The 27,393-nt window shown below is 32.6% G+C and overlaps 3 protein-coding genes and 1 long non-coding RNA gene across 7 annotated transcripts; 2 read left to right on the forward strand and 2 right to left on the reverse strand.

The window, feature by feature from the left end:
• The first annotated feature begins 4,394 nt into the window (after positions 1–4,394).
• On the forward strand, positions 4,395–7,752 carry muc (dihydrolipoamide S-acetyltransferase muc). Of its 2 annotated transcripts, XM_012362695.2 has the most exons (7): positions 4,399–4,927; positions 5,185–5,339; positions 5,468–5,865; positions 6,077–6,444; positions 6,531–6,830; positions 6,922–7,050; positions 7,245–7,752. In XM_012362695.2, coding segments are annotated over exons 1-7 (1,473 nt in total). In that variant the 5' UTR covers positions 4,399–4,805; the 3' UTR covers positions 7,246–7,752. The 2 variants fall into 2 exon arrangements, with proteins under 2 accessions (XP_012218119.1, XP_012218118.1); XM_012362696.2 differs by lacking the exon at positions 7,245–7,752 and having other exon boundaries at positions 4,395–4,927; positions 6,922–7,051.
• A 283-nt stretch (positions 7,753–8,035) lies between these two features.
• LOC105669633 (DENN domain-containing protein 1A) lies at positions 8,036–17,735 on the forward strand. 3 transcript variants are annotated; one of them, XM_012362688.2, is made up of 15 exons: positions 8,036–8,547; positions 8,842–8,997; positions 9,107–9,244; positions 9,317–9,455; positions 9,601–9,654; positions 9,760–10,017; positions 10,087–10,188; positions 10,288–10,515; positions 10,593–10,769; positions 10,894–10,926; positions 11,078–11,132; positions 11,212–11,395; positions 11,538–11,670; positions 12,494–13,153; positions 16,052–17,735. In XM_012362688.2, exons 1-15 carry the CDS (start codon positions 8,531–8,533, stop codon positions 16,478–16,480), a joined length of 2,763 nt encoding a protein of 920 aa, XP_012218111.1. In that variant the 5' UTR covers positions 8,036–8,530; the 3' UTR covers positions 16,481–17,735. The 3 variants fall into 3 exon arrangements, with proteins under 3 accessions (XP_012218111.1, XP_012218113.1, XP_012218112.1); XM_012362690.2 differs by lacking the exons at positions 12,494–13,153; positions 16,052–17,735 and adding an exon at positions 11,838–12,264 and having other exon boundaries at positions 8,052–8,547; XM_012362689.2 differs by lacking the exon at positions 12,494–13,153 and having other exon boundaries at positions 8,063–8,547.
• Positions 12,088–13,181, reverse strand: LOC137001577 (uncharacterized). The gene is made up of 2 exons (XR_010891553.1): positions 13,042–13,181; positions 12,088–12,638 (listed from the first exon to the last, which is right to left on the reverse strand). It is a non-coding gene; the product is annotated as an uncharacterized lncRNA (long non-coding RNA).
• Positions 17,523–26,957, reverse strand: ValRS (Valyl-tRNA synthetase). The gene is made up of 18 exons (XM_012362691.2): positions 26,290–26,957; positions 25,707–25,877; positions 25,493–25,620; positions 25,214–25,378; positions 24,871–25,072; positions 24,493–24,781; positions 24,289–24,413; positions 23,330–23,475; positions 23,029–23,236; positions 22,721–22,891; positions 22,500–22,621; positions 22,263–22,371; positions 21,901–22,185; positions 21,486–21,818; positions 21,262–21,417; positions 20,981–21,184; positions 20,626–20,901; positions 17,523–19,524 (listed from the first exon to the last, which is right to left on the reverse strand). Exons 1-18 carry the CDS (start codon positions 26,455–26,457, stop codon positions 19,309–19,311), a joined length of 3,474 nt encoding a protein of 1,157 aa, XP_012218114.1. The 5' UTR covers positions 26,458–26,957; the 3' UTR covers positions 17,523–19,308.
• Positions 26,958–27,393: the final 436 nt, after the last annotated feature.

Raw genomic sequence — 27,393 nt, forward strand, 5'->3', positions numbered from 1 at the left:
TGTAATTGAATAATTTAAATTTTACAATATGAGGACAAAAGGAAATGTAATTGAATTAAAGTACTAAAATTAATTTACCATAAAAGTAATCAGGGTATCGAGAGATCTTTCAATCCCTCCAAGCGGTTTTTCAAAATTCGTAAATTTTTGAAAAAATTTGGCGTGTTGAAGGTTATGGGTCGCCATCATTTCTCGTTTGAAACCGAGTACCTACGTCGATGAGTCTCGTTAAGACAAGCAATTTTGGTCCTATAAACATATAGCGGACAACGAATATTTATGGAATAGCTCCTTTTCGTCGCTGATTTTTTGGTTATCGGGCCAAAAACTCGGAAACTATACGAGATAGAAGATCGGACTATAGGATTTTATTGGCAGGGTATCGAGATCCCGTCTGACGGTTTTTCAAAATTCGTAAATTTTTGAAAATAATTTGGAGTGTTGGGGGTTATGGGTCGATATGGAACGAAACGGGACGTGCCATACGGAACGGTTTCGTGCACGTACAAAACGGTTTCGTGCACGATCCAATAAGCTCATATTGTAAAATTTAAATTACCATTCAATTACATTTCTTTTTGTACTCATATTTTAAAATTTAATTACCAAATTTAATTTACCATAAAAGTAATTAGAATATTGATAATAAACGCCTTCGGTACATATTTATGCAAATACTCTTTCTGTAAAATAAAATTAATAAAAACGGAAAAACGTTGTTTTGTGAGTAATGCATCATTATTTTTTTTAATGCGAACTAGTTCTTCTATTTCTGTGGATGTCTTTAATAAAATCATGCAAATGACCAAAAAAATCCAACAAAAATTTTATAAATAAACTATTTCTATTTTTTTAAATTTATTTAATGTTGTTATTTGTTTCTCTTTTGTTATCTTAAATATAAAATATTATCTAAGCCCTATATAAAATTTTCTGCCAAGCCATATTTATATAAATATTAAATTATCTTTGTTATTTTTTAGTAAAATAGGCCTATTGGGGAAACCACTTTTTAAAAAACGCATTCACAATAGTATCTTAGGGGTAATGTAGAAAACTATTGATTTCTAATTTAAAAAACCATACAATTTTTATTAAAAAGTTAAATTTTTTAATAATTAGATTTATTTTAATTATTTTTATTTTTTTAATATTATATATTATCTAGATAAATTATTATAATGAATGTAATAAAAATATTTAATTATAATTAGTGAAAATAAATATTATTTCTATAACAAAGAAAATTTTATTTTCTGAAAGGTGCCTGCTCATCATCAGCCTATTTGTTACACAGACGCTCCTGAGTCAAGGCTATCGGCGGCTCGGCCGCCAGCAGCCGCACCGTAGTGGGAGAGCGGGTGGCGTCGTCTCAAGAATCGAGCCGAAATGTGCAACTAACGCCGAGTTCTGTTTTACAGGACTTCGAGCGCTGGGCGAGTTCTTTGATCCGGGCCCTCAATTGTTAATACAATATTGTGAATTATTTTTAACATGCGTTCTATGTTAACAGAATTTTTATTAAATAAAAAGCGTTTATAACTTGGAAAGGAAGTATTTCCGGAGCCACGTTCATAAGACTTTTTTTATCCTTACACCTTGTATCTATCTTATATATCTCTCTTTTGTATAGAATATAATAAAATGTGATATAATAGGGCTACAGGCAAAGATCCACTTTTAAAAAATCTAGCGCGCTATTAGTGGCACCTCATGGGTAGCGTGGAAGACCACTATTAGTTATTACTAATTAATTATTCATAAATCTTTCTTTTTTCAGTTAATAGAGGTAAATACCAAGTAAGGCGAGTCGCTAGAATATTGAAGGTATCGTATTTGAAAATTGCTTCTTACAACTTTTTTTCCGTTTTTACACATTAGTTTCTAACAGTAATCGATTAAATTATTAAATAATATTTTCGACCAAAAAATATTATTTTATATTTATATATAATATTTGTATATGTCAAACTTGCATTTTATTGCAAAATTGTGAAATTATTTTTTATTTTTCTATTGACAATAGCGAGTATTCAGTATTTTTTTCCAGAGTTATTAATTTAACATATGCGAATATTTTTAATAAATATAAAATAATATTTTTTAGCAAACAAACATTATCAAATCATTTATTTGATTGTGCACAGTTAGAAAGAAAAGCGGAAATGCGGAAAATAGTTGCAAAAAGCAGGTCTCGAACGCGTGATGTTTAATATTCTAGCGCGACTCGCCTTACTCGATTAGAAACACTTGGTTCTTAACATTTATCATACGCTGTGTCGACCGAACGGCCGAACACACACGGACGCGTGACGTTTTCGCTTGTGTGGTACTCGTATGGTGGGGGCCCTGCCCCTCACGTTGCCTGTTGCACGGAGCTCGTGTTCGCATCTCTCTTTTACCATCCCGGAAAATGGATGTAACACGGACATGAACCAACCAGGGCTCTTTTACCATTCCGGAAAATGGATGTGGCCATGTAGTTCCAGGCAAGCTGTAAAATGGATGTACGCGCCGCTAGTGTACGGCCTAGTAAAAGCGTCGTACGAAAAACGGCAGCGTGGCCCCTCTCAGGTTTCTCTCTGGTATACGTTATGTATACTATAGATACATGCACGCATATGTGCTTTACGAAACCGGAGAGAAGCCTGAAAGAGGCCATGCCGTTGTTTTTCATACGACGTTTTCTCTAGGCCGTACAGTAGCGCTAACTGGATCCATTTTTAGAGCCAGTGAAACTACATGGTCAGATCCACTTTTCGCTATGGTAAAACGGCTGATTGGTGCATGTGCATGCCTATGTTAGGGGCTGAGCACAATGAAAAGCACAGGCAATAGGAACAGGGAATAATATAGGAAAGAAAGAGAGAGAAATAGCTTTTTTCTCTTTCTTTTCTATGTTATTTCCTGTTCCTATTGCCTGTGCTTTTCATTGTGCTCAGCCCCTTAGATTCACAATTATGGATCTAGCACATGTACCAATCGGTCGTTTTCATTGAGTAAAAAGAAACAGGAGGGAGCATATACTAGCCAGGACTAGGTAAATCCGCGGACGGATGTACGTCATGGCAGCCATCTTGAGCGACCACTTTTTGAAAGTGAGAGGGAATGCTCGAGCATAGCGGCAAGCGGCATACCGTACGCCGTACGCATTAATATGCAGTGTATAGTCTTTTATGCAACAGTGTATGGAAATAAACGATCAAAATGGTATACTGTAGAGCTTGTGGCATAACAGCAGCAGCTCGAAATCATGGAATAACGTTTTATCGGTTAGTATTATCAACAATAATAAGATTTTTATTTTGGAGATTATAATCATATGTATAGTATTGTGAAATTGTAGATTCACAATAATTACTAAATAATTTTCACTCACAAACAGGTTTCCGAAAAATCCGGATCAAAGAAATGCATGGATAAATTTTTGTAAGGACGAAGGATTTAATATAAATTTAGATTTTAGATTTTAACATTGCTCTTATGGAAATACTGCACGAGTGCAATCCCAATGAAAAACGCCATTAAAATTTGGTATTATTGTTGCATATTATAGTTATTTTCTTTTAATTGTACATTATTTCCTAATTAAACATAACAAGTCATTCAATATTGGCGCCCTTGAGCGGCAATCTTGAGCGACCACTTTATATAGTCACTTCCGTCCGCACTTTTACGACCAAACGCTCCCTCCTGTTTCTTTTTACTCAATGGTCGTTTTATCATAGCGAAAAATGGATCTGACCATAGGTCTGTTCTTTATAGCTGAACTGGCTGTACTAGTTCAGAGTTTATCTTTTTCCCTCCACATTGGAAGGAGAAAGATAAACTCTGAACTAGTGCAGCCAGTTCAGCTATAAAAAACAGACCTCTCATGTAGTTCTGCCGGCTCTAAAAATGGATACAGTTAGCGCTATTGTACGGCCTAGAGAAAGCGTCGTATGAAAAACGACGGCATGGCCCCTCTCAGGCTTCTCTCTGATAATACACATATAAGGCCGGAGCACAGACTTTTACATAAAGCATAACGCATAAGCATAAGGAAATTGATTGGTCTATATATAAGCATAAGCAAATGCATAAGGAAACGGACCAATCAATTTCCTTATGCTTATGCGTTATGCTTTATGCAAAAGTCTGTGCTCCCGCCTATACATTTGCAAGAAAAAAAAAAAAAAAAAAATATATATATATATATATATATATATATATATACGTACAGAAAAAGAAAAATTAGTTTTAAAATAAACGAAATAATTTGTTGAAATTATATATATATATATATATATATATATATATATATATATATATATATATATATATGTATACGTATTTGCATACATAAAATCTTCCTTTTTAATCCAAGTTTGTTATCAAAGTCATAATTTTTTTAACATCGTATATTTGATTCGTATGTTCGTACGATTCTGTTATCGAAGTTTCCATTATCGAAGCGACATCGACAGATTCACAATTTGTTTGTGCAATCTGCATTGTTTTTCTCACAATCAGATTAATCTATGCTGTGACCAGTAGTTGAAACAATTTTCGGCTCGTATTCATTGTAGTCTCCTAACACAAACTGCACTTTTCGTGCGAAAAACCACGTGACCTTGCCGACGACCTCTGGTTGGCATTTAACATCGTCCGTCATCTAGTCCTGTTTCATAGATCCAGATTATTGACAGACAGATCATCGTCGTCGTTGTCGTCGTCGTCGTCGTCGTCGTCATCACGCGGGTAAATTAAGGCTCTCGTCGAGGATTTTAAATTGACACGCGGCATCATCGAAAATCCCGACAGTTATGATACGGACCACGTCGAGCCTACGTAACGGGTTGGCACGCGCAATCGTTCGTGGTTCCGCGCGAACCAACATCGTCAGATCCATAGTCATCCGATGTCTTCACAGAAAACATCAGCAGAGGTATTTCATCCACGTCCTAAAATCATTCCCGTGTTTAAATTTTGTTGTGGATCATTTAAATTGCACGATCAGAGACACTTTTTAAGGTTATTTCACATTAACTCCAATGTGGTCTAACACAGAGAATTACAATACAATTATTTGCAATTTTATCCTTGCTAAGATAATTGAAGAATTGAACAGTTTATACAACCATCATTCACTATGTGCGAAGAAACATGACAATAAAGTAATGTTGCGTTTTTTGATATTCTCAGGATTCAGCATCATAGTGCGTTACGTTTTATATGGACACCATGGCAGCAACAGGTCAGACTCTATGCGGATTATCCAGATCATATCAAAGTCCCTCTTCCAGCATTGTCTCCTACTATGGAAACAGGAACAATAATCAGTTGGCAAAAAAAGGAAGGTAAGATTGATTATAACATTAGATATGATAGATATAATTCTATAATTTTTATAAAAGTTTAAGGCTATTTGTTAAGCATAAATAAACTTGAATATTGAATTAATAATGAATTATATTGAATTCATTAGGTGACAAGTTGAACGAAGGTGATTTGCTAGCAGAGATTGAGACAGATAAAGCCACAATGGCATTTGAAACTCCTGAAGAAGGTTATCTGGCCAAGATCCTGGTACCTGCAGGAACAAAGAACGTACCCATAGGCAAATTGGTTTGCATTATTGTGTCAGATGAGCCTAGTATCGCTGCGTTTAAAGACTTTAAAGATGATGCAGCTGCGGCTGCTCCACCTCCTGTGGCACCTCCACCAGCTGCTCCTATACCATCCGTACCACCACAGTCTTCTGCAGCACTATCAGCTGCACCAACTCCGGCAAAAGTTCCTTCTATTCCAGCGCCTTCTGGAGATAGGATATATGCTAGTCCATTAGCGAGAAGATTAGCAGCTGAAAAAGGACTCAATTTACAGGTGCTACAAGATTGTTGATTTGTAAATCAAAGTAAACAAAAGATGGCAAATACGAGCCGATTTCCTCCATTATTTAATTTAATTATCAAGCTTTAATAATGATTTTTAATTGTTGATTAATATGTATCACTTTATTATCAAATTAATCCATTCAATCAATTTTTGCAAATTATAAAAATAAAATGTGTGCTTTTTATTCAATTCTTTCTAGAGTCTAAAAGGAACAGGATTATACGGCTCGATAACGTCCAAAGATCTGGAGAGTGCTGTTGTAGCAGGGGCAGTACAACCAGGAATAGCAGCAGTTGGTGCACCAGGCGGAATAGACATTCCTGTATCAAATATACGTGCGGTTATTGCCAAACGCTTGTTAGAGAGCAAGCAGACAATTCCGCATTATTATCTCTCAGTGGACATAAAAATGGACGCTGCGTTGGCAATGAGAGAACAATTCAATAAATTGTTAGAAAAAGATAAAATAAAGTTGAGCGTAAATGACATTATTATTAAAGGAATGGCTATGGCTTGTAAAAAAGTACCAGAGGGCAACAGCGCGTGGTTAGGAAATGTAATTAGACAGTGAGTACATTATTATATTTTTTTTTTGTTATCGTAAGTGATGACTAGTGATATATCTAAACAAATTTTTGTGTCCCTTTTTTCAGATACAACAATGTGGATGTTAGTGTAGCAGTAAGCACAGATAGTGGCTTAATTACCCCGATACTGTTCGGCGCCGACACAAAAGGCATAGTTCAAATTAGTAAAGACGTGAAGGCATTAGCCGCGAAGGCGAGGGAAGGAAAGCTGCAGCCACACGAATTTCAAGGAGGAACAATTACTCTCTCGAATTTGGGCATGTTTGGAATCAAGAATTTCTCTGCCATAATAAATCCTCCGCAATCAATTATTCTCGCTGTGGGCACTACAGAGGCTAGACTGGTACCTGCCAAAAATGATAAAGGGTAAATCTTTGCAACGTCCGATTTTTTCTTGCAAGATGATTTCGCTATGCATATGACATGCAAATGTTAACACGTGAATTTATTTCTACAGGTTTACGACTGCCCAATATATGTCTGTAACTGCCAGCTGTGATCATCGTACCGTCGATGGTGCGATAGGCGCACAATGGTTAGCTGCTTTTAAAGATTTGATGGAAAATCCGACAACGATGCTTCTGTAGTGAGTTAAACCGTCGTTGATTTATCAATTGAGGATTTAAATAGCATATAAATATTGTTTGCGAATGAAAAATTACTGACTTGTTTGTGAAACACAATACTTTCTGTATTTTTACGTAAAGTTTTAACGCTTCCAACTTTTTTTTTTAACTTTCTCAACTCAAATTTTGAGATGTATTATATTTTTTGTTTTAGAAATATTATCTCAGGTGGAAATAGACGATCTGCAATAAAAGGGACACTTAAGAAACGATACGTGGTATTTATGGATTATTGCCAGGATTGCTTCTGTATTGACTCAAATTTGTAAAATATTCATTGATGTTTTTTCAAGTTTTTAAAAAAATTATATAATATGTTGTTTTTTTCATTAAATACGAATGAGAAGACTGATGTTTAAATTCAGCACAATCAAAGTTCACAAATAATTCAGGTTCAATCCTTTAATTTTATAAAATTAGAATGTTTCTGTGAACAAATCGATTTCTCGATTTGAATTTATTTATCACCTAGCAAAACTGCCTTTATTAGCGATCATGTGTACATACGTGTATTTATGTAATAAATAATGCAGCTGCGCTGTGTTGCGGAATATACGATGACCACGTTTTAGGGGAAATAAGAAGAGTGTCAAAGATGTTTATAGTAAATATGTATACACATGTATATCACATGTATTTAATAAATCACCTCTTACGATATATGTCCTGCAATTTTTACTTCTAGTAATACTCCTTAACTTTTTATAAAAGAATTTATCTTTCACAAAATTTTGAATTTCCCTCGAGTGTATTTTGCAACATTATTTGCAAGATTTAGATAGTATAAATAAGATAAAAGATATTTTATTCAGGAATTATTATTAAAATAATTTCGCTGAGAGCATTTTCTTCCAAGTATCTCTTTCCATTAAAATTTTTAATTAAAAAACTAAATTAAAATCTTTTGAATAAAACAAATTCATGATTATCTAATTGCACACATAGATGTACGAGGTGCGTTCGTTTCAGTTCTACCTTCTGCGATACCGTTTCTTTCTCCCTCTAAAATGGAAAATGTATATTTATCTTATTTTAAGTGCAAACAGTGCGAGAAGGTGCAACTAAAAACGAATAGACTTATTGCAATAGTTTGACACAAATAGAAATGGATCTTAAGAGCATCGCTACGTGACCTATGTCATTCCGATTCGTTCTGATTTCAATGAGACGCGTGATAGATACGTGCCTCTTCCGATTTTATCTCGTGCAGTAGATGGTGATTGTCCCAAACAGTTTCTTGCGTCGAAGGCGGTAAGTAAGATCGAGAAACGAAATCTGCAAACGCGACGACAACTGGTGAAAGCGCGACGGAGTGTTGACGACATGCAGCTATGACGTTTTTGAAATTCACGTGAACGGAATACATTACTGTCACACAATACGATGACGTATAGATGTCAAGAGCATACAAAGTACTTATTTTTTTTTTAAGCTGTTATCATGGGATCTCGATTGAGGTGAGTCTATTTCTCTTATATATAGAATTACCGATTCTTCTGTAGTACAATTTAATGAGAGCATATTTCTCTTTGTGTACACACTTGGATGATTTCACCATATAGTGTTTGTTTTCCTTAACAAAACAATATTTTATATTTTTTTAATAATTCTGGACCTCTGTAAAATATTCCAGAAAAAATGTAAAAATCTCACATACATATTGCAATACAATTAATAAATTAAAGTTGAAAGTAACTTGAAAGTTATACTTTATTCGAGTTTATGTTAATATTGGTCTGTAATATTTGCAGAGAAAATGTCAGACAACTCTTTGAGTGCTTCTGCGAGGTAGCTGCACCAGTGGGAGAAAAGGCAGCTTGGATACTTCAAAAATATCCCAATTCCTTTTCCGATGAAGAGATACTTAAATCAGTTCCAAAATTTGCATATCCTTGTGAATTTGAAAAGTATGTAAACATAAAATATTGTGCATTTACAGGCTTTCATATTTTTTATCTTCTTTTTCTCACAACATTTTTAATTGCATATTTTTAATTAAATTCATTATTGTTTCAGTTTGTTGGTGCAACACTTTTCATTTGTGCTCACTAGCATAGATTCAAAATGGACCTTTGGATTTTGCCGTCACGATCCCAAGACAAAAACAGCTTTAGTGGTTTTGAGCGCGCTTCCATGGCATGAAATATTTTACAAGTCAGTAAAGCATATTAGTTAAATGTTCATATACTAAGAATCACAAAGTATTAAACTACACTTGCATTGCAGGTTGTTGGATCACATTGCATCCTTGACCAGCAATGCCAGTGGAGAAGATCTGTGGCAGTTTCTTGAAAATATATACACTTGTGGAGTTCCTATTCCTGGAAATTCCATATCTATTCCGTTACCAAATTCTTCTACAGTGGTAAATTAATTGTTGCTTAAGTATACAATAAATGTGATAAATTTGTTAATAATATATATTTTTTAGACATTGTTTTTTCTAAAATTTTTTTTATGTGCACATGTTTTTCAATATATTAATATTTTCAATATTTTATTATTTTCAGAGTTTTATTTGTCAAAGCCCAAAGCAATTTCAGTTGCCTGGTATCCCAGAAAATGTAAGTAATATTACTGGCACATATTTAAATATGCTGAAAGAACTTATTCTATTTAAAGCATCAAATTTATTATCTAGTCCCTAAATAATAATCTTATGGTTTCAGAGGAATCTGACTGAATATTATAACGCTATTGACTCACACCATATGATGATAATATTTGCGTCTATGTTATATGAACGTCGTATTATTTTCATTTCGAAACGTCTGTCGAGACTAAGTGCGTGCGTGCAAGCATGCAATGCCTTAATTTATCCAATGATTTGGCAACACATATATATCCCTGTTCTGCCTTTATCATTAATAGATTATTTATTAGCACCTATGCCATTTTTGATTGGGGTGCCTACAGCAACGCTTCAGGTATACACGACCACACTATTTACAAGAATATATTATTCTATAATACATATTGTTTCATATTCTTTGCAGAAAGTACCCAAGAGTGATTTAGGAGAGGTTGTTATTTTAGATGCTGATAATAGTACGATTGAATCACCATTCAAAGATCTGGAGTCTTTGCCTCAAGATGTAGTGCGTAAAGCAACATACTGCTATGAGACAATAAAATAATGTACTTTTAAGGATTAATATACATCTTAAATAATAAAATAAAAAGTTTCCGTGTTGCAGGTGATAAATTTGAAAAAAGCATTACGTAATAAGCCAGCTCTTCTCGGAGATGGCGTGTCGAGAGCATTCTTGCGTGCATTAGTACAGTTAACTGCTGGCTACAGAGAAGCGCTAACTTTACAGCAGGGTGAACGTATTACATTCAATCAAAATGCCTTTGTTGAAAGTAGGCCATCTTCTATGCAACCCTTTCTACGAAAAATGTTGGAATTACAAATTTTCCAACAAGTAAGTGTATTACACATGTAGCATGATTGTAACACTGCTATAACAATTGATACAAATATATTCCATAAAATTTCCAGTTTATAGAAGAAAGATTGAACATGCTCAATTCAGGACTTGGTTTCTCGGATGAGTTTGAAATGGAAGCATGCAGTTATTCGGCCAAATCAAGCAGCAAATTCATGCAGCAGTACAGAGAATGGACTTACACTATGCGAAAAGAAAGCTCTGCATTTTTTCGTAGCGTAAAAGATAAAGTAATGTGAATGTTGTATGAATTAATTTAAATATCATATGGCTCATTCTGAGAGTTTATGTTTAATATTAGCTGTGTAAAAAAATATTTGTTTTTTTTATTCTCCTGATATCTTTTGATTGCAGGCAAATCCAGCAGTAAAATATGCTGTCAAATCAGTAAGTTTTAATCTATGTTATTTATGAATATATGTTTTTTATTTCTTTGGCATTTTCTTTATTTAGTTATAATGTTATTGTTTTCATCACTTGTATGATATAATAATTAATATTAACGGTTAAAGTATGCTATAAAGATTGGTATGCACAGGTGAAAGACAAAGGCAAAGATATGAAAACGGCATACAAAGGACTGAAATGGAAAGGTGCCTTTTCCTTAAATTATATTTTTATCTCTATTGAATATTTAATATTAATGTATAAATAATTACTCAACATTAATAGGACGCTCTAATAGAAGTGACACGAGTATGAGATTTCATCAGCCACGATCAGCACCTAGTTCACCCACATCAGACAGAAGAACTGTAGGATTTACATCTCCACCAAAATCTCCAAACGGGGTGTCAGCGACAACCAGTTATCGAAAAGAATTGCGTCTGCGAAACAGCAATTTTACTGACACAAGGTAAGCAATCACTTATGTATGGATTGTTTCTCCCTGTGAATTAATATACCTCACTTATATATTACATAAATGTTTTTTGTATGTTGCAAAAGTATTTATTACAAAATCAAATCGTAATAGAAATTTTTGTTGTGTATTATAGTAGGAAACAATACTCACCTTTAAGCCCCAGTTCTCCCGAAGAATCGGATTCTCCACCAGAGCGTATAAATATAGATCTCATGCACGAACTTCGGGATGTGATATTTCCAAATACACCACCTGTGGATAGGACGGTAAGTCCATAGTTTATGTAATATATATATATATATATTTATTTATTTATTTATTTATTTATTTATGATTTCCATAGATTGTCAAAAACGATGATTTGCAAAAATAATAAGATAACTATTATTTGTTTCATTTTTGATAATTTTTACACTTTAAATTTTTATTGCAGAGAGATTATTTGATATAAATATGAATACAATATGAAACAAATTTGACAAATGCTAATTTGTTCATAATTATTAATTTGCTGTGTATCAGTAAATGTAAACTTTTCTTGCTTTTTGTGAATTGTTTATTGATGTCAAGCAGTGGACTTTGTCTCTGTTATGTCTTATATGTTACAAGAAAGAAAATAGTCATGCATAGCATATTCTCATTACATACACAAAAATATCTAGTCCGTAAGAAAATATTCTGCATGCTTGTAATCATCCTCATCTCTCTAAATATTTCCATCAACATTACTCTCCAACATTCTTTCAGCTACTAGAATATAAGTCTGTTGAAATACTTATGATTTGATAAAATAGTGAAATAGATTAAGTTGATAGCACTAATGTAAACTATTTTACAAATATTAATTGTTTTACGCACCATCTCTGTATTATTCAATATAATAGCACAATATCATTATTTTCTGCCTGATAATAAGTAAACTTATCTGTCATTATGTGCATGTGTCACATATTGAAGATTGATAAATGTATGTTGCTGCACTTTAATATATTCAATTTAGCTTGAATAAAATTTAGACATTTTATCATTCGTAGCAATTAATTTGTCGTAAAGAAGGAAAAGTAAAAATGTGTCATGCATCACTTTCAGTTGAAACCAGTACGCAGTTTAGACAGCTTGAGACCTGCATGGAGTGGGCATTTACGGCACGGCCCTCCACCTAGTACTGTCATTACAAATCCACGCGAAGTTTCCTCGGCAAAGCCAATTTTGTCCTCCTCCTTTCATCCCCTTCCTGTAAATAATTCATTTAATCAATCAAAAGTGTCTACTTTTAATTCAGTAACTGCAAATGGAATTGTAAAAGAAGTAGATAAAACGTCATTCTTACTTACACCACCCACGTCACACAATCAAAGTATCGAGCCAAATCAATTTTTACGCGAATTACATGTACATAACGATTTAACGAAACCTGTTATTAATTCATCATCGTGCAATCATGAAAATGAGAATGTTAAATCTAAAGAGAACCTTTCTTCGTACAACAAAAAGTTTAATTCTAACAATATCTTTGCACATACCGATTCAACACTGAGTACACAGGAGCCATTTGATAGACCATTTAAAACGTCAAACTTTCTTAACGAAGTGAACGAAGACGATCCTTTCGATACAAGCAAGGTGTTCATGCCTACCTATTTGCAAACTGCACCACTTTTCAAATCTACGATTCCCACGGTGCCTGTTCAATTTCATCATCCATTACTACATCCATTCAATACTACATCCTGCTCTGCACATGCTAAGGTAAACATCATCGTCCACTATCTTTTACGTCTATGAAACATTCCGATCCAATCTTCACGAGATTGTTGGGTCCATAAAGTACGTACAAAAATGCGGTGTTTAGGAATATCTTCCAGATTTACCGAGCTATTTTTCAATCATAGATGGAAAACAGATTGGAAGGATTAAAATATTATTTTACTATATTGATATAATTGTGCCGAAAGTGGGCGAAATCATATATTTTTGCGTTTGTATTATCAGATAACAAAATATTTTTCGCAAATTTACATTTAAATAAATATTTTCAGTGATGATGAAATTTTATGAGTAACTTGTAAGAAGAATCAGATTGTTTCTAAAATTAATGATAAATTAAAAAAATGACTTGATACAAAAAAATATTGAATATTATTCACAAATTGAAGACAAACATCCATTCACACTTTATAATTTAATTATGTTTTCATCAATATTCTAGTTTTCTTTTTTTTTCTTCGATAGTAAGATTTCTAATTTCTGAAATCTCGAAAGCTTTAAAATATATTCGTAATATCATTTTATATTATTATATAAAATTTATTTACATGAAGCTATCTAATGACATAATGGAAAAATAAGTATTTTTTTTTTCACAAAATAAAAGTTTACCAAAGAGCAAGTGACTTAGACCATTGTTAAAATAAACATAAACTGAATTCTGTTTAATAACACAATTACCAACGCCATTAAGCGGTTCAATTTTTTCAATCAATTTTTTAAAAAATATTTCCATATTATTATAATGTAGATCGATATAATATAAAATGATAAGTTCAATGTTTCAAGATTTTTTACTTAGTCCACTTTCATAATTACTGGCACAATCACAGATGTATCTTCTCGAATAAAAGAATTTTAACGAATCGAGTTTCGGCAAGAAAACACTCAGTAAATCTGTCTCTGTCTCTAAAGTTCGCTTCTTTTATTTATAATTTTTATCGGCTGTCATGTTGTCCATGTCCTCAACTTTTGGCTGTGGTAAATTTAATGGTTATTCACGTATAAATGCAGTATCAAATTGGCGAATAATAAATGTTTGAAATGTGTACGTGTGTGTATATATATATATATATATATACACACAGGGTGTTCGAAAATTGCTGAATCACCTCTCGAGAGCAGGTAGAGCGGGTTAAACCGAGTAGAAAAGTCCTCTACCGGTTTGCAATTGAGGGCGCGGATCAAAGAACTCGCTCTGCGCTCGAAATCGTGTAAAAATATTGTCTAAACGTCTCAGAGCATAAAAATTTTGAAAGTCGCAAAATTAATTTTTTTTTAATATAGGTTTGTAGAGAATGACGAAACGAAACTTTTTTTCTATCTGCAGTTTTTTTGTTCAATGCTTATTTTTAATAATAAAAATAAAAAACAAAAATTTTTATCTTCAAATTCAATAAGATTTTAAGATATAAATCGTCGTAATTTGGCCAAATTTTGTTGAAATTGTTTGAAATTTGGTATATGCGTGCAATATAGTCTAGCGATGCCTACAAAACAATAAAGAAGCTGAAAATCGCCTATTGTTTAATAATAATTAATTGCAAATTGAGGCCAATCGGTAACCACGTTTTTTTGGTTTTGCCGATAAAAAGTATCGAGGGAACTTGAAATTTGAAACAATTTCCAATGAGACATTTGTTCCTCACTATTGAAGGAAGATTTCTGGAAATTTTCAGATCGATTCATTGAAAATTTGCGGAAATATGCATTTTATAAGAAAACTTACGACGCCGCCAATGATAGCTCCGTGAGCGCTGAGCACCATCAGGCAGCGTACGCAAATTTTCAATGAATCGATCTGAAAATTTCCAGAAATCTTCCTTCAATAGTGAGGAACAAATGTCTCACTGGAAGTTGTTTCAAATTTCAAGTTCCCTCGATACTTTTTATCGGCGAAACCAAAAAAACGTGGTTACCGATTGGCCTCAATTTGCAATTAATTATTATTAAACAATAGACGATTTTTAGCTTCTTTATTGTTTTGTAGACATCGCTAGACTATACTGCATGCGTATACCAAATTTCAAACAATTTCAACAAAATTTGGCCAAATTACGATGATTTATATCTTAAAATCTTATTGAATTTAAGGATAAAAATTTTTCAGTTTTTATTTTTATTATTAAAAATAAGCATTGAACAAAAAAACTGCAAATAGAAAAAAGTTCCATCTCGTCATTCTCTACAAGCCTATATTAAAAAAAAATTAATTTTGCGACTTTCAAAATTTTTATGCTCTGAGACGTTTAGACAATACTTTTACACGATTTCGAGCGCAGAGCGACTTCTTTGATCCGCGCCCTCAATTTTCGCAATAATTAATAAGAAATTAATTAAAGAAGATCGGTCAATTTGCGCGAGTCCAAGCGCGCAACGAGAAAAGCCCACTGTTACATGGTCGCTAGGACGCAAGGATCTAGCGTTACGCACCGCTCTTATGTTGCCGTTGTCATTTGTAGAGCGCGCTTCCCAACGCTTTATCGCGCGCTTAGTACTTAACCAAATAACAATGGGTTGTATCGCCACGGGTCTCTTCTCACCGCGCTCTTAAATACGCGCGAATTGGCCGATATTTTTAAATTAATTCCTTATTCATTATTGTGAAAATTGCAAAATGGTAGAGGACTTTTCTACTCGGTTTAACCCGCTCTATCTACACCCGAGAGGTGATTCAGCAATTACCGGACACCTATATATATGTGTGTGTGTGTGTGTGTGTGTGTGTGTACATGGAAACTGGAACTACACATTTTCAAAATCAATTATGAAGAATGACATTTTGATGCTGCGAATAAAACTCGCGTTAATTCTCACGTGCATTGCCGCTTTAATTAACCAATTAAAATTAAATTGTCAATCTGTTGTGTTTTCTTACAGGACTCTCCCGATGTTCCAGATTTAATACGCTTAGATTCGACGAATAGCAGTGACGATTTTGATCCACTTCTATCTAAATCTTCCGAAATTTCCAACATAAAGCAAATGAGCCAATCGTTACATTTACCTGAAATGGGCGAAGGCCTCAGTAATCCGTTATACCCTTATTTCCAACAACCGTTGCACAAAACTAATGAAAAGCCGAAGACTTCCGATAACATGGGTGACATGGATTTGTTACAGGCGTACGGTATAGATTTTAATAAATTTAGCTTAGCTAACGGTGATAGCTCAACTACACAGAATAGTGCTGCGCGTAACAGAAGTGTACCGGATAACAGTATTAGTAACGATACGATGGATGCATTCAGTTTAACACTGAATGCACCTACCATTAAATCACAAAATAATTGGACGAAGTTTGAGTAAATATTTAGTATACATATCACAATTGTAAATAATATCATTAGTATTAGTCATTTTTGTTATATATTTAAAAATATATCCACCATGAAATATTCGCATTAACACATTCCCTTACAAGATCATCTTGGGAATCAGCCAATAATTGTCTTACTATGCACATAGTCATGCGCCAAAACGCCCCTTCGCGTCGTAAACAGAGTACTTTTATATTTCTTCCGAATATTTTTTTTGTATTCTAAAGGCCAATAATATTTGCTACACACATAATACATTTCTCTTATTTTCCATCGAACAGTTTTCCAGCGTGTCATTCATTATCAAAACAATTCGCGTGATCCAAGAATATTATTGCGTAAATTCAATTTATAAACAGTAGCGAAAGGATAAGATTCCGGGAAATCAATTTTGACAATTAAAACATCTCGATATAATATATTTTAATGTCGGATGATATATATAATTAAGCCGGCAAAAACACACTGTAATTACAAAAAAATAACAGTACTGTATTGCGTAATACTGTTACATTCTCTTACAAACTTTGAGGTAAATTATTATTATAATTTTGCATCATCATCTTCTTTACTTTCCTCGAAATTTTCACTAAATGCTCAATTACGTGAGAGTACTGTTTTATAAATATTCGTAGATATTAAATATCTATTTAAAAAAAATAAGTATATGTATATATATGTCGCATACGCAAGAAAAGTAAACACAAGTTGAAATTTTTCGAATTTCGTTTTATGTGCGGATTGTGTTCTAAATACATCGATCTTCAGAAAAAATGATAGAAGTTGAATTCAATACTTTCCGCGTGAGTCCGCAATGTTTAAACTGTCGTAAATAATTAATTTTAAAATTATTGTTTAACCAAGAATAGACATGTGAAATTATTTTGTTTAAAATCAAGCTTGCTCAGCATTTATAATTTATAATTTGCAACACAATTTTAGATAAAAACCAATTCAATTAATATTATTAATAGGAAACACTATTATTAACCTAACCTAACCTAACGCAATTCCTTCTTTTCCCTCCTGAATTTTTTTTTTTTTTTTTTTTTTACTTTTCTTGTTGGTGTGTGATATATAAACTACAACAAGAACGACTGCAAATAGTGAAGGAAAGTAAATGAAACGAATGTACCGTACGAACTTCACAATTTAGATTACTGTTAGACATTGATTATATCAATTTTAATAATTGTTGCACATTTATTGGCAATGCTTTATAATAAATTAATGCAAAAAAGTAAGATGTCATTTTTACAACTTATCATATCCATTACTATCCCACTATCGTATCCTATGTGCAACGTTTAACTGGTAATGAAAATGTTGCTCTAAAATACATAATTCATGCGTCGCATTTCGTATACTTAAATTAATTTAAATTATATTTTTTATAACATTTTACAATACTCTGTGTATACAGGGCCGCATTTATACTTTTTGAGGCCTCATAACATGATTATGAGGCCTCAAGTCTATTTTAGTTAATCAAATTCATACGCATTTTTTTTTTAAGTGTTTATTAAAAATAAAAGTCGACATGCATTACATGATGTAAAAAGGCAAAATTTAATAAACAATTACCGCTTACAAATTTTTCAGCGGCCTCTAGTTTTTATATTATGAATTTAATATTTAAAAGTATTTTATTTTGCAACTATAACTAGGATGTTTTTAATTTTGTCATTTGTGAGGAGTAATATTTTAAAATGTGGCCCCAGCTTGCGCCTAATGCGCCTTATGGTAAATGCGGCCGTGTGTGTATAGTAATAGTTTTTCAAATGATTTTTTAACCTATTGCGTTGGAATTCAATTAGAAATCGTGTGAGGTGTATGTGTCGATTTAGGTGAACGCTCAGAAAGAACGAAAATATGTAGGAATTCTATTCTCTTGAGCCATATGCGAATGAAGAGATCTTTATTCTAATAATATTAACATTTTACGAACAGAATTATGATAAAAAAAAACAAAGTTAATGATTGAAACATAAAATATACAAAAATATATAAAACTTTTATTTGATATTAAGCATTATTTGCATTCTTTGTAGTTTCACTTTTGTTTTATTTTTATTATACGGCACTCTACGTTATCACCAGAAGCTATTGCTTGGAAGTTTCAAGTAATTGATCAGTTCGAACGCTTTGAGCTCAAGTTATGTCCAAACAGATCGAATTATTCGAATAAGAAAAAAGGAGCATCGAGTTCGGATAGCTTAAACTGCCCGAATATCTCAAAATAGATGACATGATATTGATTTTATTAATTAGTGTAAAGTTGGATGAAAACAAACATTTTCTTTACTGTTTGAAATGTCCGAACTCGATGCTTATTTTTTGTTGGATTGGAATTGATCAAACAATTCAACATATATAAACGTTCGAATTTGAGTCCTAACCATTATATTTGTATCAAAAGAGCAAGTGTGTTGCTAAGACATGCTGGATTTTGGTTTACAAGCAAACGTATAGAAGATTACGTGATTCCAACGCAATGAGTTAACACTATTCTTTCTTCTCTGTGCAGTACTATTTGCTGAATACATTACGAAAGAATTCATCCCTGCTTCATGAAAGCAGTTTTCGATTATTTCGGGACATCCTCGCTCCATATATTTAATTTAAATATAGCTTGAAGAGGATAGTACGAAAATAATTTTTAACTAAATTCCTTTTTCGATTAAATAGTTCAATAAATAAGTTACTTACTATTAAATAGTTCAATAAATAAGTAACTTATATAAAAATAAGTAACTTACATATAATTACGAACAGAAAAAGTTTTAGGATTTACAAATTTGTCTATGGATTTACTTTTTACATTGTTCGTAAGACCACTAGCGCATCGATTATTCGTTGCAATTCGCCTTCGGTGTTCGTCAATTTTTCTTTATTATTCTTTTGAACATCGAAGGGCACTTTCAAGTCATAATCGGGCACAGCTAAATCCTGCTTTAACTTCTGTATAATCTCGTTCAGTTGTCCTTGTTTCTTTTGCAGTTTCTCTAACTCTTTCTTTGGATCAATTAAACCCTGCAAAAATGTATTAATATAATAATTACATATCTGTAATAACGTGATTAATTAGGATATACATAATACACCATTAACCCTCTCAGGAACTTTCTAACAAAGTAATTTATATAAGATCTCGTTTTCTAAAGATTTTCAGAATTACTGAATTTAATTGCGATTGTAGCCTTCTAAAATTCTAAAATTCTAGAATTCTTTCTAAAATTCAAAATGGTAGATCCAATACGGCGGACCAAATTTCAAAAAAATTAGTCCAATTGTGAAATTCAGTTTTAGGTGGTTTTTGAAATCACTGAACTCAAGTATCATCTCCGAACTTCAAAATTTTTTAATTAAAATGATATAAGGCTCATAAGATTTTCAAAATCAAAATTATTAAAAAGGAGCGTAAAGAGCCAAAAAGCAAGTTGATCGTGCAATAATTTATTACTTAATTTACATAATCATAAACGTTTCAGCTTGTCATCAAGCCCTTATCAATATAAATAATAAAATTAACAAAAAGGCGCAACGCATTAATTATAAAGAAGTGAGAACATGTTACAGTTTATCGGAAAAATCCGTAGAACAGCCGTAACGTTCGAAATCAAACGACATTAAGATTGTGGTAAAAACATAGTGTAGGCGAACAGAACAACCCCTCAATAGTAAGATAGAAGAGAAGCACTTAGGTCCAAATTAAGTAATAAATTATTGCACGATCAACTTGCTTTTTGGCTCTTTACGCTCCTTTTTAATAATTTTGATTTTCAAAATTTTAAGTTTATATTGAGCAACTAACTTCAAAACCCAATACAAAGTTTCAAGATAATTCAATTATTTTTTTAAAATTTGGTCCATCATATTGAATCTTTCATTTTGAATTTCAAAATTCTAAGGTTTCACTCGAATTTAGCAATCTTAAAAACCTCCAAAATTGAGTTTCAAAATAATCCAATTATTTTTATTTAAATTTGGTCATCTTTTCCATCATTATAAATTTTGTATTTTTGATTTCAGATTTGAATAAAACCGATTCGATAAATACCTCAATTTCATGAAAATCGAGTGAGCAGTTTCAAAAATAAAAATAGCGTCCTCTCTACAGAAAGGATTAATTACCTTGAGTAAGAGATGTACTTGAATTTTATCGGTTACGGTGATGATAGCACATCCTATTGGTGGCTTTTCCATGCTAAGAGTCGAATACGCCAGAGTCTCTATGAGCAATTTATATTGCATAATCTTGTCCTTCAGAGCTGGATCGTTACACGTGACAAATGCTTCGGTTTTCGTTTTATTAGGTAAATTATAAGTCGCGCGGGCAGATCTAATGTTTTTAATTACTTTTTGCACAAAATCAATGTCTTTTTCGATCTTTTGATTCCTCCAGTGACACTGAAATACATCAGACGTGATTACGCGATTACAAAAATAATATTTTAACTAAAATTAATATTACAAATAAGACAATCACCTCAGCACCGTTCGGATATGGACTTACACAAATACTTGCATATGTTTGTGTTTCACGAGGTAAACGTTGATACAGCTCTTCCGTTATAAACGGCATAAATGGACTCAATAAACGTAATCCTACGTCCACTGTTTTAAATAATACTTTTTGCGCTGTTACTTTAGCCGCAATATCTTCACTTTGAAATATCGGTTTAAGATACTCCTAAAAACAAAAGTTGTTTCTCCCATACAAAAGTTTCTTTCCCTCTTTCATAATAAACGTATTAAGTGTCTACTAACCAGATAAATATCGCACAGATCGTACAACCATAAATTGTAACAGGTGGAAGTGGCTAACGCAAAGTCATATTGCGCTATCGCTTCGTCACAAGTCCTGGCAGCGTAACTGAGACGCGACAGCATCCATAAATCTACATCGGTTTCATTCCCAACTAACTATAATAAAGAATATGTATTAGTAAAAAAATAAAAATTATTTCCATCATTTAAAAAATGATTGTTACCTCAAACGCATCGTAATTGTTTATTTGATACTTGTACGTGAGTTGCGGTATAATTTTATTTTGTTCCGCACGAAGAACAGCTTTTTCTTCATCCGTAAATGTTGCCATATGATTGTACCAACGTTTGAGATGCAGATGATTTGTGAAATCAATATTTAATTCTTTCATCGATTGGTAAACTTTCGAGTCCAGTTGCGAAGGTGTATAACCCTCGAGGTACGAATAATCTGCTAAATAATTATTTAGCGCCTCCTGTACACATGATTCATTCAGAGCCCATTGGTACCACTTATCGTCTCCAGCCATGTCGATGTAATTGGCACTATTATGTTTCTAACATGAAAAATTCAAGTAAATATCTTTTACGTTATAATATAATTAATTCTCTGAAAATAAACTAATTTACAAAATTTACCCTGTTATTTGTGTCATTTGTGTCATATCTAAACTCCGATTGGAGATAGGTAAGTGCAAATTTGATGGCGTTCCATATTTTGTTGCAGAAAAATCTATACCCTTGTACACGGAGTATATCGAGATTTATATCCCGTCCTTGAGTGGTATAAGCACAAAGAGCAAATCGCAAAGCATCTGTACCACATTCAGGAATACCTTGCGGATAATCGCGTTTCTGACCTTCCCGAGCTCGTTCCAACTCTTTCGGGTCTAAGTTCGAATCTAGCAATTGTTTTTGAAGATCCTGAAAGAAAAAAAATCATTTTGAAATAATTTAAAATGTTACAAGGCATATAAAAAAATAGAATTATTTATACACACTTCTAATGATATTCCTTTAATCACATCCATAGGATCTATTACATTTCCCAAGGATTTGCTCATTTTTCTTCCATGTGCGTCTCTCACCATCGCATGCAGGTACACTTCTCTGTAAAAAAGAAATAATTTATTGTAAAAGAGTGAAAACATATTTCACTCTTTTTGTAGATAAAAAATTTTTATAAAATAGTTTAATAATTTTTATAGTATGTAAAATATGCTATATTTATAACGTACTTGAAAGGCAATTGTCCCAACAGTTTTTGGCCCATAAAAACCATCCTAGCCACCCAGAAAAAGAGTATATCATGACCAGTTTCTAGCAGTGTACTTGGATAAAATGCCTTAAGCTCAGGAGTCTAAAAACGCATACTGGTATTAAAATTATATTCTTTACTTTCAACATTACAAACTAATTAATGGTTTTGTTTCTTAAAGAAGAGTTTTAGTATACATACTTCATCTGGCCAACCAAAAATGGAGAATGGGAAAAGAGCAGAAGAGAACCAAGTGTCTAATACATCAGGATCTTGTTCCGCTATAATGTCGTTTATATCAATACCTAATTTCTTAGCTGCTTTTTCTCTGGCTTCAGCCTCAGAATGCGCACTTACCCAATATTCATCTGTCTATATGAGATTATTAATTAATTTATATGAATGCTTATTAATTAATTTATATATGAATTTACCTGAACTAAAAGTTCAATATCAATTAAGATTTAGCACTTCAAAACGTCTCATCATTTACAATTCTTGTAAATTACCTTGTTTGCGTTCATGTGAGAATTAATACACCTAATTGCATAAGCAGGAATGCGATGTCCCCACCAGAGCTGACGTGAAATACACCAGTCTCTGATACCATCCATCCAGATATACCAAGTTTTCTTAAACTGCTCTGGAATTATTTTCAGTGCACCTGAGTTCACTGCTTCTCTAGCTTGCGCAGCCATTTCGTCACACTTGACATACCTAAATACAGAAAGAAAAAAATCAGATGTACTTTTAAAAAATTAGTAAACACAACACATAGTATATTACAACATATGTTAACATATCACTCACCATTGTGGTTTCATAAGAGGTTCAACGACATCTTTCGATCGGCTACAAATGGGTATTACCATTGGATTATCTTTTATTGCGATCAACAGATTTCTCTCTGTCAGTTCCTTAATAATAGCCACTCTGGCTTCGAATCTTTTCATTCCCTGTAAATTTTATATTTAATTTATATACATTTATTTTTCAGTATGCACATGATAAAATCTGGAAATTCGAGATTTTCCATATATGTCGGTGATTATAAAAGAGGTAAGTCATATATCTTTTGTTTTCAGATATTTCAACTTTTGCGTTTATAAAATATTTTTTTATTATGTAAAATATTTTTTAAAACATTTACTCTTATAATGGCAACCTTCTTCATAATTGTGACATTTTACTAAGTAGCTTATGAAAAATATATTTTTTAGTATCTCAAATGACTTAGATCATTTTCAAAATTAATAATAAATCTTGAAAATAACTTGCGACAAAAAATATTGAATTTTATTAAAAAACAAGCTAAAAACAAACATATCAGTTTGCACTTTATAATTATAATTTTATTTAATTAATTTTCACTAATATTCTAGTTTTCTTCTTTGATAGTAGAATTTCCAATATCTAAAGTTTCAAGAGCTTTAAAATATATTTATAATATTATTTTATATTATTATATAAATTTATTTATTTGAACCTCTATTTGATGCAATAAGTGCTTTCTTGTTCATAAAGAAAATTTAACAGAGAGCAAGTGACTTAGATCACTGTCAAATATGAACTGAATTCTATTTAATGATACAATTACCAATGCCATTAAGTGATTTAATTTTAAATCATTTTTCATAAATGGCTCCATATTATTATGACGTAGATGTTATACAAAGTGATAAATTTAATTTTTTAAGACGTTTGAATTAATCCATTTTTAAAATTACTAACACGTTTTATACATAAAAAAAAATATGTAAATTATGTACCGTAAATTTTTCATAATTCCCAATAATATTGCCATCATCGTCAAAAATATTTATAAATGGTAGATTGTGCCTTTTGCCCACTTCATAATCATTTGGATCGTGAGCTGGTGTAATTTTTACAGCACCTAAAGAATAGGCCGGTTACTTTCGCAATTGTCCTACTTTTCATACTTTCACTGATTTAATGAATACTACACTATTTACCAGTGCCAAACTCTATGTCGACAAATTCGTCTGCTACAACGGGTATAAGTCTATTGCAAAATGGATGCTGCACGTATTTTCCGATGTACTGCTTGTATCTGCTATCACTTGGATGTACTGCAACAGCGGTATCTCCTAGCATAGTTTCAATGCGTGTAGTCGCTACAATTATTTTATCTTCTGAATCAATAACTTGATAGGCAAAAGATACCAGAACACCAAATTCTACTTTGTTCTCATAACCAGGTATAGAAAGTAGGATCCGACCGCTTAATTCCATTTTGTCAACCTATTTTTAATAAAAATATTTTTAATTAAGTCTCATATTGCGCATTGTAGACATCACTTTTGTTCAGAAAATATCTACATAGTAGTCACCTCAATATCCGATATCGCACTCTTTAAAGCGCATGACCAATTAACTAAACGATTGCTGCGATAAATAATACCTTCGTCGTGCAAACGCACAAACGCTTCTGTCACAGCTCTACATAATTTAGGATCCATTGTAAAACAGGCACGGCTCCAGTCAAAGGAACCACCTATTTTTCTTAATTGCAAATAAATTCTATCACCCTTTCTAAAAAAATATTTAAAAATATCATATATATATAATTAAATACTATTTATTACTATTAAATACTAAATTACTATTATATTAAATCTATCTATATTTTTCATAATTATATAAATTAAAAGCAATCACAATGTTTATATTTACTCTTGCTTCCATTGCCATATTCTTTTGATAAATTCTTCTCTACCAATATCATGACGAGATTTTTTTTCTTCTTTCCAAAGTTTTTTCTCTACAACCACTTGAGTGGCAATACCTGCATGATCACAGCCTGGATTCCAAAGTGTCATACGACCTTTCATGCGATTCCTAAGTAAATTACAATCAAAATGTGAAAAATATAGCAAATCTAAGTTTTATAAAAAATTTCCCTCACTTATAAAAATATTTTTAAACTAAATCATAAATTTGTGTAATATTTACCATCTAGTAATAGCATCTTCCACAGCATTAGTCAAAGCATGCCCAAGATGCAAATGACCAGTTACATTAGGTGGTGGTATTACCATTATAAACTTTCCTTTCGGATTTTCCTCCAAAATATCTTTCCTCTAAAATAACATTTCAATATACAGCAAAATATATTTTAATATTACATATGTTTATTTAACTTTTTTAAAATTTCCTATTTACGTACTCCATATTCTGGTTTAAAAAAACCTTCTTTTTCCCACCAAGCATACCATGCAGCTTCTATATACTGCGGATTATACGTATTTGGCATTGGACATGTAACATCTTTCTTATCCCCAGGTGCTGTATTAATAATATACAAGTTTGATGCAGTCTCCTTCTTCTTATCATTTTTCTAAAATATTAGATTAATGAATGTTAGATTAATTAGAAAAATCAGATAACAAATAAGTTAGATCATAATATAGTGAGCCTATAAAATGCAATTATATTTTCTCTATCAGTATTACAAAGTATTAGCTGACAATCCTGAATTTGTTTACAAATACTTGTAATCAACAAAAGTACATAAAAATATTTATTACATAATATACTATTCTTTTCAAATATTGTATTGTATTGTATTCAAACATTATAATGCAGGTATTAGAATAATCTAAGATAAGAAACATGATCAATTAAAGAAAATCAAATCTATGAAAACTGTCTGTTGAAAATGAATGTTGATTAGGCTCCATATGGATAATAAAGATATGAACATTTGCTGTGCTACTGTAGAGCCAAAAAATCTGTTAATATAAACTCACTTCTGGTTTTTCTTTCACATTCGCCGGTTTTTCAGTTTCTTTTTTTTCCTGCTTTTGTTTAAATTTTTCCAACTTGGCCAATTTCTTAGCCTCCTTTTGTAGTTGCTTAGCCGTTTTCTGAGGGCCATTTTCCGCAATCACAGTCTCGTCACTATTTACACCAACCATTTTCTTTCTTTGTTTTCTTACAAAAAGAGATCACTTATCTATCCTGTTTTACACTCGAATGACAAACCGGCTTACGAAAGAGATTCAAAGATTGCAAAGCTAACCACGTTGTGTCAGCGCATAATTTTACGCCATAGATCAAAGTGTACCAGTGATGCAAACTCGAGCCGGCAAGCACCAGGGCTCCGTGGTAGCCTACTACTAGTAGGGGAAGCACAAGATCTATACAGTATGTTTTCCAGCAAAGGACACAAGTTGACACCATTGAACTATATACCATACTGGAACGAGCACATGCTACCCCCTCCATTCGACAAAACGGTCAGACAAGGCAGTGACTCGGTACCGGATTTCTCTTTCTATCTCGTCTACTCTCGACTAATAGTAGTTGTGAACACGTGACCAAAACTGTTGGTTAGATAGAGAGATCCGGGTCCGAACAGCTATCTCCATCTGACCGGTCGAGAACAAAGGCGTGCTCGTTCCAGTATGGTATATATTTCAATGGTTGACACAAATCGACACAAGTATCACTCTGTCTTTGTTCGATGTTCAATGAGCAACAGAGAGAATAATACTTTTGTTAAGGCACTAGATATGTAGGTATTCTTATCCGCCATTTTGGTTCCTACTAGATGGAGAATTATAGCGTATATAGTATAGCCAGAGAGAAACCTGAGAGAGGTCACGCTGCCGTTTTCCGTACGACGCTTTCTCTAGGCCGTACGCTAGTGACGCACGTCCATTTCCGGCCGGCTTAGCAACTAAATAGCCACGTCCATTTTCCGCATCGGTCAAAAAGTCACGTCTATTTTCTGAGATGGTTCATGTCCATGTTATATCCACAAGCGAAGCTATTTACGTCACGCGTCCTTGCCGTGCGTTAGACTGTTTGATCAACAGCAGCGTACAACAAAGAATCAAGCGTTTTTTAAT

The sequence above is a fragment of the Linepithema humile genome, chromosome 8 (genome assembly GCF_040581485.1).
Source record: "Linepithema humile isolate Giens D197 chromosome 8, Lhum_UNIL_v1.0, whole genome shotgun sequence".
NCBI classification, from domain to species: Eukaryota; Metazoa; Arthropoda; class Insecta; order Hymenoptera; family Formicidae; genus Linepithema; species Linepithema humile.